We start from the raw sequence: 12221 nt of genomic DNA on the forward strand, positions 1-12221 counted from the left end.
ACCAATATACCTATAAAGTATATCGTGTACCAGAAGATTATAACTTAAAAAGGAGTGAATGGGATAAAATATTGACAAAGAAATAGATTGATGACACGTGGTCTACAAATAAACCAATAAAATGAAAGAAATAATTTTGAAAAAAAGGGAAAAACTAAAAGACAAGAGGCATCACTCGCAGTCCCACCCATTATCAACTGGGCAAAAATCGAAAATCGTAAGAATTGGTGAATGGAATCGTGATACTGTGATTTAATTCATGGAGCTCAATATCCCAACCATCGATTTTCCTCTCCATTCCTTTTCCAAGATTAGGGTTTCCACGCTCCCCAAGTTTCCTTCCAATCTTATTTTCCTCCAGCGACACCGTTCCTGGAATGCATTCTCCACCCTCCGTCAGTCCGCCACGGCGGCAGTGGGCGCGGCGACGCTGGAACAACCGGGAGGGAAGATGGTGGTGGAATTGGTCGGAGCATTCAACGAGCTAACGGAGAGAATGAAGGTGGTGTCGAGCAGTTCTAGTAGTATACTGTTCAAGTGTCTCAAGCTTTCCATCCCTCTTCTTCAGGCCTTGCCTCTTTGCCCCGATGGCCGATCGCCCCTCTCCAAGGCCTTGTCCGTTGCTCTTATTCTCGCCGATCTTCAGGTACTCATCGCTCTTAGAAAGAAACGGTTTTGGTTTTTCTTTTGATTCAGTTTGCGTTGGGAAACTACTCTTTCGCTTGTGCTCGTGGGTGGAGATTTTGCTGTCTAGCGCCTAGGGAATGCATTTAAATTACTAATCCAACTCTATGTATACATATGACATTACTCTGTGAAGGTATGTGGAAAAAAGAGGAGACTTTTCGATTACTTTCCAGTCAAACTAATGTTTTGCATGTTGTTGACATGGAGAATTTGATTCTCATCTGCATAATCTATTTTTTTTATGCAGTGAAGGTCAAAATATTTTGAAAAAGGTTCAATCTTTGAAATATGTTAGAATTGAGACGAAATTGTCATATTATATTGAATTTTTCTAAGCCCTAATTATACTCATTCACATGGATACGGAAGTCCGAGGATAAAATTGCAATTGGGTGTATGCGTAATTCCCAGACGAGTTGTCTAAGCCGTAATTATACTCATTCACATGGTTATGGAAGTCCCAATGTAAAATTGCAATTGGGAGCATGTCTAATTTTGGGACAAGTTGTAGGAGAGTTATCTCTTATTCCGAGATTCGTTCCCAAAGAGTGAAAGAAGCACCTCTCAGTGCCAGAGGTTAATGAGAAAATTTGCAATGTTATTGTTATGTTGACAGCAATATCTTCTAGTTCCTTGATATTGACATTTGCAGTCTCTCATTTGAGATAATTATTGTTGTTAATAATAATTATAATAATAATCCATTGTCTTCACTCTTCACTACTGCATTGGGGAATGTTTTCTTAGTTGTTTACCCTTGTATCTGAAGTGTTTATAATTAATGCAATCACAGATGGATGCAGAAGTTATTTCAGCTGGTATATTGAGAGAAGTTTTGGAGGCGGGTGCTGTTACCATATATGAAGTTAGAGATCGAATTGGAACTGGTACTGCTCATCTATTGCATGAAAGCTTGCGAGTGAAGCAAATTCCTTCAAAAGTGGAAGTCTTGGATGATGATAGTACTGCCGCATTAAGGAAATTCTGCTTGACTTATTATGATGTCAGAGCTGTGATTCTAGATCTTGCTATTAGACTTGATATGATGAAACATCTAGATTACCTGCCAAGATATCAACAACAAATGCTTTCCCTCGAGGTTATGAAGATACATGTTCCCTTAGCTCATGCTGTAGGAACCAACTTCCTATCACTGGAGCTGGAGGATCTCTCCTTCCGATGCTTGTTTCCCTATTCATACCTTTATGTTGATACATGGTTAAGAAGCCATGAGACAGGAAGTAAACCTCTAATAGATGTGTACAGGGAACATCTGCTTCAATCCTTGAAAGCTGACCATTTGTTAGCAGAGATGGTGGATGATATCTCAGTCAAAGGTCGCTATAAAAGTCGCTATAGCACCATGAAGAAGCTTTTAAAAGATGGCCGAAAGCCAGAAGAAATAAATGATATTTTAGGATTGCGAGTCATATTGAAGCCTAGATCTGGAGTAAATACGTCAAAATTAGGTGAGAAGGCTTGCTATAGAACACGTGAAATTATCCAATCTTTATGGAAAGAAATGCCACACAGGACAAAAGATTACATTGCCAAGCCCAAAGCAAATGGATATAAGAGTTTACATATGGCAGTTGATGTGAGTGAAGGAGGCAGGACTAAACCACTAATGGAAATACAAATACGGACTACAGAGATGGACATGATGGCATCTGGTGGAACAGCATCCCATTCATTGTACAAGGGTGGTGTTACTGATCCAGAAGAGGTAAGGACTTCTATTTGATTCATTCTTCATGTTGGTAAGAGTTATGCATAAACTATTTGTTAATCAATAATTATGCTTTGACTTGTATAGGATAGGTTTGCCTGAACGAGTCTATGACACAGTCCAAATATTTATTTATTTTGCTCTAGAAAACCATGTTTTTTCCTAAAATTTAGGGGGTATAATTTACTTGTTCAATTCATAGTTTCTTCAATCAAGTTCATGGTTTATTACTCATCACATTAGGGTGCCTAGGGCACAAGGGGCAGAGTTGTTTAATGATTATTTATGACTTTATCTCTGCAAATTATGGCATATGGCACATGAATGAAGCTTGTAACTGAACATTATATTTGGTAAAGCCTTCTAGATACAACAATGTGTTTTAGAACTAGATTAAAATTTTTTATTGTTTGTCAATGCTCAGGCCAAACAGCTTAAGGCAATTATGATGGCTGCAGCTGAATTAGCTGCACTGCGTCTCAAAGACCTTCCTTCCACAAATCCTAAAGGTACTGAGATTAACCAGAGAGATCGAGCATTTTGCCTTCTTGACAAGAATGGAGATGGTAGGATCAGCATTGAAGAACTCATGGAAGTAATGGAAGAACTTGGTGCCCAGGGGGAAGATGCTCGGGAGATGATGCAGCTTCTTGATTCAAACAGTGATGGTTCTCTGAGTTCTGATGAATTTGATTTGTTTCAAAAGCAGGTAAATATCATGTCTGTTACAATAGGTATAATAATGAAACCTAAGGTCAGAAATAAAGTTGATTTTCTTGTCATGAAGTAGATCAGGTCTTTGATGTGTTTCATGCATGTGAATTCTATAAGTTTGTTAGTATTTTGATCCAGCAATGCCATAGCCAGCCAGATTACGCATTAAATATAAGTGAGGATAACATGTGTCATCACGCTTTGATGACCTCAAGGTTCTTCTATGGATGTGGTGGACTTGTTTGGTGTTTTGGTGATTGTGTTGTATGCATGTTTGTGTGTCTATGTGCATATGTGTGAAGTAAGGGAATTTAAATGCATGCTCATGAATTTCCTGGATTATCTTGTCGATAGCATGCAATCGCCTGTAAAAGGTACTGAACTAGGCTTAAATATTTACATTTGATCTTCTGAAAATGCTTATAATTTTTGTCCTTTTTCTGTTCAAAGTTTTGTTGTTTTGATAAGACTAGAAATCTCAGTAGCTTTTTGGTTTTGAAACCAATGTCAAGATGCTTGTTTGATTTTTTCATAATATATTGCTAAATGGTTAGTCTACTTTTAATTTACTGATTAAAAAGATTGGAGCCTATGCCACCATCAAGTCTGTAGTTTAATTAATGGTTCACTTTTTAAATGCATGCTCATGAATTACATGGATTATCTTGTTGATAGCATGCAAATGCCAGTAAAAGGTACTGAACTAGGCTTAAATAACTACATTTGATCTTCTGAAAATGCTTATAGTTTTTATCCTTTTTCTGTTCGAAGTTTTGTTGTTTTGGTAAGAATAGAAATATCTTTTTCATTTTGAAACCAATGTCTACAAGATTGTTTGAATTTTTCATAATATATTGCTAAATGGTTAGTCTACTTTTAATTTACTCATTAAAAAGATTGGAGCCTATGCCACTATCAAGTCTGTAGTTTAATTAATGGTTCACTCTTGTATTATGTGAATTTATGATGTCTTTGTTTTATGTAGGTTGAAATTATGCGTAATTTAGAGGATAGAGATGACCAATACAGAACCATGTTGAATGAAAAGCTACACATGGCAGAAAGTAATGGCCAAATCCAGGTATACAGGAAAGAGATTGATGACAGGCTTGCAGTAAGTTAGTAAGTTCAGTGGAAATATGCTCTTTCGAGGGTTATTTTATTACCCTTTTTCATCATGTATAGAATTTACCTGTAATATATATAGTTAATCTGAACTAAAGATCGAGCAGACTGATTTCATCAAACTTGTGTAAGTTCATCATCAGCTAGCTTGTAAATGAGAACTCCTCTTACTTCCCTGAAAATATTGTATAGTTATCATCAATAAACTTAGAGGACATTTTTTGTTTGGAAATTTTCACTTTGAATCAATAGAATTCATTCAATTCTCAAGTAGGGCAGCTGATGATCTTTATCTGGAAATGAAACTGATCAAATTTTGAAATGAAAAATGGCATTGTGTCTCAGGTGCCATCTGGCAATGAAATGCTTGGGGACGGAAGCGATACAGCTTTACAGCTTTTTAGGGAAGTTCTATTTAAAATATTAGCAATATCTTTTTGGTGGCATGCTAGTAAACAACTCATTACTTATGAACTGCTTACTTAGCATGGGTTGCATGGATCAGACTTCAATTTGTTGTCCTGAAACAGTTAGATGATTTTTATAGTTTATTTGTGAGACTTAATTGCTAAAGCACATTGCAATAGCTCTGCAATATGAGCTAAGATATTTACTTTTATTTTGAATATGCGCTAGTGCTTCTACTACTTGATTCTGACTATTTGACTAACAGTAATAAACTAATAATTACATATTGTATGATATGGATTTGCTTTCTCGTTTTGATCTCTGTGGCTTGCTTGTATCCTATAGTCAAACTTTCAATAGCTCTTGGCTGGTAGGAACACCCAGATCACTTGATAGCTTTTTACACAACTGCACATACAATGGAACTAGAATTAGCCCTAGTTGTAGGAAGAGGGAAGATGGAGAAGAGTGATAGAGATATGAGTGAGTCAATACCTGTCTATAAACAGAAGAATCCCCATAAGATTTTCTCAACTCAACTACATACAAGGATGGGCTTATTTCAAACACCTGCCATAGCCAAAAGAGAAAGATAAGCTAAAAAGAAACTTCCTAAGATTACTGAATGGTGAAAATGCAGGAACAAACTGCCAAAAACTTAAAAACTGCTTACCTCTGCTGCCACGGAAAGACTCCCAAAGCTTTTCTGACACTTATGCTCTTGCATCACTTTAAGCTACAAAGATGAATGCACATATACAAAAATTCAGTAAAATTGCTAGAATTGTACATGAGTTTCATCATCATAATAGGTGATGATTCAAAGGGGCAGTCAAATGATAGTACTAACCCTTCCATTTTTCTTCTCTACTCGAAATCCCATCTCTGTGACAATATCCTCAATCTTCTCAAGTAAATCTTTTGGGCAATGATTTGAGGTAAATCTGATTTTCCTCTCTGACACATCCTACAGTCACTCAAAACAATATTTGCATATTTAGCAATCAGAATTCCCAGAAAAACTTCAAAGATAAATAGTTCTAGTCTGTAATGCTGCTGGTTTGGTTCTTTAGATGTTTACCTCTTTCTCAAAGAAACCAGAGAGATCAAGGCATGAGGACATTCCAATCAGCTGGAAGGCATTGATGAGGTTGGGTGAGCCTGGACTCTTCTTTGCTTCCATTGGCTACATCAGAGAAATCCTCAGTTTAGCACAGAATCACTTGCTGTCATATCTAAAAAGAACACAAATCTAATGACATTCAAGCTCAAACCACCTCATATATTGAGAAAGCTTCATCATCCACATGAATATCTTCTTCTTCCTCTTCGGGATAAGCTGGTGTATACTGTTGCTTGAACCATTCATCTGCTTTGATCCCTGCCATTGTTATTCGGGTTTCAGGTTTGGGGTCAAGAATTCTCTTTATAATGTTCTTGGCACCTGATGACAGCCATTTGGGCATCTGAGCATCCCCCTTGAAAATCTGAAATCCATTAAAAAGATGCATGAAACTTAAGAGGTGCCAAAGCTTAGGTAGAAGGCCACCCAGCAGAGAAAAAAGACAGCAAAATGAAAGGCAACCCTTCTATACCTTCTGATAGAGAACAGCAAGATTTCTATCATCAAAAGGGAGATACCCTGTAAGAATCACGTATAAGATGACACCACATGACCAAATGTCAGAAGTTGAACCGTCGTAACCTCTATTTGCAAGAATCTCTGGTGCAACGTAGTTTGGACTTCCACAGGTTGTATGCAACAACCCATCATCCTGATTTGTGTTGAACAAATAAATAAGTTAAGCAATGGAACAAAAATGTATTCCATGAAGAAATCTTTTATGTTTTATAGGGATGGAAATGTACCCTAAAATGCTGTGGTAAGGCACTGAGGCCAAAATCAGAGATCTTTATGTTTCCTTTTGAATCAACAAGAACATTCTCTAGCTGTCAATCAAAACACACTATTCATATAAGAACAACGAAATTCCTGAGGGGATGCCTTTCAGAAGATCTCTCATAAGAAGCAAGAAATGAGTAACCTTGAGATCCCTATGGAAAACACCTTTGTTGTGGCAATAGCTCACAGCATCAATCAACTGTTGGAAGAGTTTCCTGCCTTCAGCTTCTGAAAGTTTCCCATTGGATGCCTGTGAGTTATGCATGCAAATCACAGCTTAGTTCAGTTATGTAAAATTGAGAAATAGCATGAGAGCAGATGGAATAGGCCATCAATTTGCTTACAATTCTGTCAAACAATTCGCCGCCAGTCACATACTCAAGGACCATGTAAATCTTGGTTTTGCTTGCCAAGACCTGCAGGGTTCATTAACAAAAAGTCCTCAGACTCATTCCAAAACCATTTATTAATATATATAGCCTAAATTCAGAATCTGAGACATGATTCGTGAGAGAGGGATTCCTTAGGCTATTTTGGTGTTGTTTGAATGTCAATGCTTTTTTCTTTTTAAATTTAATGAAAGCTTTTATGTCTGTTTAACTAATTGTATTTAAAGAGTTATGGTTTAAAAAAGAACTTAATATAGAAGCATAGAAAATATTACTTCTTATTAAGGTTTTATTTTGACTTATGTAAGAAGTTCTTTCACGTGCTAATAGAATTCCTATAATATCATTATTGCTTTTTTAAAAATTGCGATTTTGGCTTCGACTTGGGGCTAAAACCAAAAATAAAAAACCATCCCAAATGAGGTCTTCATGGGGTGGGAACATTACAATAGGTTCTCTTGTTGCTTTTTGGTGTTCTCAACAGGGTTGGCCCATTTATCTCTTGCTGTTTTGGCATTGATCGGGACGGTTCTGGTGGTGGGCGTGGGAGTGGCATTGCTGGAAGGGGAACTTGTCATTGCCAACAGTCAATGTCTTTTATAGAAGACGACAAATCAAGGACCCCCATTCAAAAGTAAGGGAAATTGTTTGTGGCCTTCTATGGTATGGTTCCTACCAACCATGACCCATCTCCAAAACAACCAAACCAACTTGGGGTCCAATAATTTATTGCCCTTCTTACACTTGCCCTCCTAAGATTGACCAGCCGGTCATTATCTATGTACATAATCCGTGGCATAAAGAGAATAGAGACCCTGGTGGTTTGCCTTCCTTAAATACTGATTCATTTTTTTATGATGCCGTATCTTTCTGGCGTTCATTTTCACATGGCCTGGGCCCTGTGACACCTCCATCATTTTTCACTGATCAATGACAATGACTCATTTCCCACTCGTCCGTGTCCACCCAATAATAGCAATAGTTCACAAGGACTCCTGCTGCTTCTACTCTGGCCCATTTTTTCAGACCAGCCATATATTCTAGTCCCAATTCACTATTACCTGAGTCTTAGCCACATGGTGGGTAAGATAGGCCCCCACCTGTCATGTTGGTTTTTATCATTTTTTTCAAAATTAAGAAAAACGATGAGCAGTAAAGGGAGCAAGCATATGGAGCATGATTAATGATCCATTTATTCAAAAGATGATGAGTGTGTCTAATTCAATTACTACGACCCTGACCCCTGACCCCTGACCCCTGAGCAGTAAAGGGGGCAAGCATATGGAGCATGATTAATGATCCATTTATTCAAAAGATGATGAGTGTGTCTAATTCAATTACTACGACCCTGACCCTGACCCTGACCCTGACCCCTAATCCCCCAGATGGTTAGTTTGGCAAGATGGCAGAAATTTTGAGATTAAGGACGAAATAATTCTGAACCAAATTGAATTTTTCAAAGTAAGAAAAAATACGATGATGGGCATACCTCATGTAATCTGACCACGTTTGGATGTTTGAGGAGTTTCAAGGTGGCAATCTCCCTCTTTATCTGCAATTTCGTTCAAACTTCAAATTCAAATTTGAATAGGGAAGCATAGAATCTTGGGAAGTGGTTAAAAAGAAAAACAAGACCGTTCCAGATCATCAGAATCAACAAAATGGCTGTTCAACGTTCAACCCTAAACCCAGAAAGGTTTCAGAAATAGGCGGCCATTAAAGGAAGCATATACAGATACAGAGATACAGAGATGAAACAGAGGGAGATATGAATGTGAGTTGATTAAACAGAAGTTGCACATAAACAAAGCGAGGATATACTGGGGGAGAAAGAAAGAGGGCTGCGCAAGAAAATTGCAAGGAATCTAATACCCCATGCATGGAGGAAATGGAAAAATCAGAAATGAAAAAGGGAGGGGGGGGGGGGGGGGGGGGGGGGGAGCGGAGATAATCACCTGGTCTGCGATCTTGAGATCAAGAATCCTCTTCTTCTCTAAGATCTTAACAGCAAAACCCTGCCCAGATTCAATATCCTTGGCGTACTTAACCTTTCCGAAATTGCCTTCTCCAAGAGTCCTTCCCAACTCGTACTTTCCCAGTTGCATTCCCTTCTTCTTCCTCTTCTCCTCCTTTCTCCACATGTACTGCCTTTTCCCGCCACCCAAACACCCCCACCACCTCACCCCCTCTTTCTCTCCCTATCCCTCTCAAAAACCCGTTGCGGCTGTAACAACAAGTAACACAGAAAACCAGCAAAAACCCAGTCTCTTTGTTATATTCCTTCTCAAGCCTCTCTCTCTCTTCCTCGTTGGCTTTCTCCTTTATATTCGCCCTCTTATAATAGCCCACAAGGAAGAATCCGTGAAGGCCAACGTGGCAACATTGACTTACCCATTATCCATTCATTTCCCTAATATATACCTTTTTCACCATTTGAATATCACCCCACCACCCTCCCCCCCTTCATTGTATAATCTCTCCATTTCTCTCCCACTTATCACGTGTACGTTTCCTTCCCATTTCCCCCTTTTTAATTTAGTAATTTGGATCATATTTGGAAGGAGCTGAGGCAGGCTCTAGTGTCGTCCACTCCCAACTGAATCAATTTAATCACAGCATCAAATGAATATTTTTTTCTATCTTTCTCATTCAAGAACCTTAGTGGGTTGCTGTCGCGTTTCCTATGGCCGGCGTTACTCCACCGTCCTTTCAATATTTTTTCACTCAATAGTATCATAAATGTCAAGTTCTTATTCAAGGGTGAACCATGATTTTTAAAATATTTCAAAAAAGGTATTTTATTTATTTATTTTTGTAAAAATGTGAGTATGAAGACATGACGTACTCTCTTTTTTTGTTGTTTGTGTGACAATTCAATGCCCAAATGACTTCCATAAAAGGGGCTATGGCCATTTCCTTTTCGGAATTGACCTCATTTAGATGGGTTCAAGATTTTTTTCTAAGGCTTCAGCCGGACGGTATGGCTCTTGAGGCTTATAATTCACAGCTCCAAGTAGATGAAAGCCAGACAAGACAAAGACATGGGGGTCTTTCCGGTCTCGCACTACCAAAATTGTGTTAATGCCTTCGTCCAACACCCTGATCCACCTGCATCATGTCCTGTCGTCTGATTGTTACGCCATTCTTATCCCACAATCCTAAATCCCATCCACCTCAATTGTTTTTTTACATTTATAAATTTGGTATTGTAGCAAGACCATAACTTGTAACACCCGTGATTGAAACTCTAGGAAAATTGATGACACCCTTAACCCACCACCACCACCATCATGCACCACACTTGCAAACTAAGCTGATGAGCTCATCCTCGTTTGTTGTTGTTCCTTTTCATATACACATCATGTGCCGTGTGTGGTGGGTTCTCTTCTATTAAACGTGTAAAATTGTCATTGGGATAACCATGGTCTAACCCAAAAAAATCCATGATGTGTGTAACACACCTTGGAATGCCTATATAAATATAATAAAATGGTCAAAAAAAAAAACCCAAAACCCATTTGTACCAATTTTGAATAATTCATTGATGTTATTCAATGGATTGAAGGTCTCAAAATTATTTGGCTTGTGCCCATATTTGGAATTTCTTGACCCAATCTCCCTCTGGCTTTGCCTAATCGTACAAGGAAAATGGGTTGTTTAATGCTTAGTTTATAGGTTGTGCCATGTGTGTAGAACATGATCCAAATGATAAGTGCATCCACCCCTTTGAGAATCAAAGGTCAATGCCTTTTGTATATGCACACAGCATCATATTTGACCATATCCCCTGCTTTTACTCTCTGATCCCAAAGTGGGACATCCTGATTGAGAAAGTTCTGATAATCTACCCTGGAGATCCACTAGCCCTTATACCCATTGGAAAATACACACAACCCATAAACAAATAGTTCAGAAAAGAAGAGAAAAAATGGTGGTAGGCAATAAAGAATTCTTACTCGGATTAGAAATGTCAAAATTTTGGTTTGAAGACGTTTGGAAAATTTCCATTGGTAGATGGAGAAGTGGCTTCTAGGAAGATGACAGGTCTCCCAACTAATGGTCTTTCTACAAGAAATTCATAAATTATGTTGTCTATGTCAAATTTTTTGGTCCAATTACTTACACTAAATGCTCATTGGTATTCAAAAGGAAAAAAAGAATAGCTTGAAGGAGAAGATATAGAATGATATAAGGTCATTTTCTTGCTATTCTTTATTTTATAGATGTTCAATAATGATTGATAAGAGTATATTCCTTATGATACCTAAACCTGCTATTCAAAATATGTATGATGATTTGATTGCCTAAAAGACACTATTTAAAAAGACATGAAGATACTAAAATGGGATTAGAAGATAAGATGGAATCAAAGCCCTTATTCTTCTATTTTATTTGAGATGTGACCAAATATTTTTATTATTTGGATTGAATTTGGGTTTAAGTTTTTTCAATTTAGATTGGGTTCAGATCAAAATTGAGACAATTAGTGTCTAACCTGATTTGGTATTTTTATAATATGTGTAATTTTTTTTTTATTATCTATGTAACAATATTTATTTTCCTTTTATATTTTAAAGAAAAAAATTCAAAGTATAATTATATAATTTCCTTTTCTACTTTTAGAAATATAAATAAATTTATTTTGAATTTTTTATTTTTTAATTAAATTTGGATATATATATATTAAAAAATAAATTTTTAAAAAACCATTATAGATGGGTTTTGAATTAAGCAATCCAATTAAGACAAGTCTAACCCTGATTAACTCGACTTTAACTCGACTAATCGGAATTTAACTTAACAAACCTGAATTTGACCCGAGTTTAGAAAAATGAGGTTGAGTTGGATTTAGTTTAATATCTCGAGTTAAAGGTGGGGGTTGGATTAATTATTTCTTAATTTAGGTTGAGCTGAATTTGGATTAATTGTTTCTTAATTCAAGTTGGATTTGAGTTAGCCATCAACCAGTCTAACTTGTAATACTAATTTTATTTAATAAACTTATAGTTTAAAATATTTTAAAAAAAATTATTATTGGTTAAATAAACTCTATTATGGTTTATGTAATGAATTTTTCACATCTAATAAAAAAAATTTAATACCAATATTCCTTCCTAAAAATTGTAACTTTAATTTCAAGTTCAGCTTTCAATTAAAATTGAAAAAAAAAAATGGTAAGTTAAGCCAAACAAGCCCTGATTCTTAACCGGCTCCAAGGGAATAATGTTAACAATTGTTAAATCAAAACGAAGCCGTTTTGGAGAGC

General features: G+C 36.8%; 2 protein-coding genes across 3 annotated transcripts; one reads left to right on the forward strand and one right to left on the reverse strand.

Annotated features, from left to right (window-relative positions):
• The first annotated feature begins 137 nt into the window (after positions 1-137).
• LOC100263094 (probable GTP diphosphokinase CRSH, chloroplastic) lies at positions 138-4487 on the forward strand. The gene is made up of 4 exons (XM_002268341.5): positions 138-646; positions 1481-2413; positions 2841-3125; positions 4116-4487. The coding sequence occupies exons 1-4, from the start codon at positions 260-262 to the stop codon at positions 4251-4253; spliced, it is 1743 nt and encodes a 580-aa protein (XP_002268377.1). The 5' UTR covers positions 138-259; the 3' UTR covers positions 4254-4487.
• Positions 4488-4833: 346 nt separating this feature from the next.
• On the reverse strand, positions 4834-9438 carry CIPK19 (CBL-interacting serine/threonine-protein kinase 1-like). 2 transcript variants are annotated; one of them, XM_059736617.1, is made up of 12 exons: positions 8911-9267; positions 8445-8507; positions 6911-6982; positions 6709-6816; positions 6533-6613; positions 6259-6438; positions 5941-6150; positions 5745-5849; positions 5514-5630; positions 5337-5399; positions 5159-5233; positions 4834-5071 (listed from the first exon to the last, which is right to left on the reverse strand). In XM_059736617.1, exons 1-12 carry the CDS (start codon positions 9094-9096, stop codon positions 5009-5011), a joined length of 1323 nt encoding a protein of 440 aa, XP_059592600.1. In that variant the 5' UTR covers positions 9097-9267; the 3' UTR covers positions 4834-5008. The 2 variants fall into 2 exon arrangements, with proteins under 2 accessions (XP_059592600.1, NP_001267913.1); NM_001280984.1 differs by lacking the exon at positions 8911-9267 and adding an exon at positions 9400-9438 and having other exon boundaries at positions 5009-5071; positions 5938-6150.
• Between the last annotated feature and the right edge of the window lie 2783 nt (positions 9439-12221).

Source organism: Vitis vinifera, chromosome 5, assembly GCF_030704535.1.
Source record: "Vitis vinifera cultivar Pinot Noir 40024 chromosome 5, ASM3070453v1".
In the NCBI taxonomy this organism is placed as follows: domain Eukaryota; kingdom Viridiplantae; phylum Streptophyta; class Magnoliopsida; order Vitales; family Vitaceae; genus Vitis; species Vitis vinifera.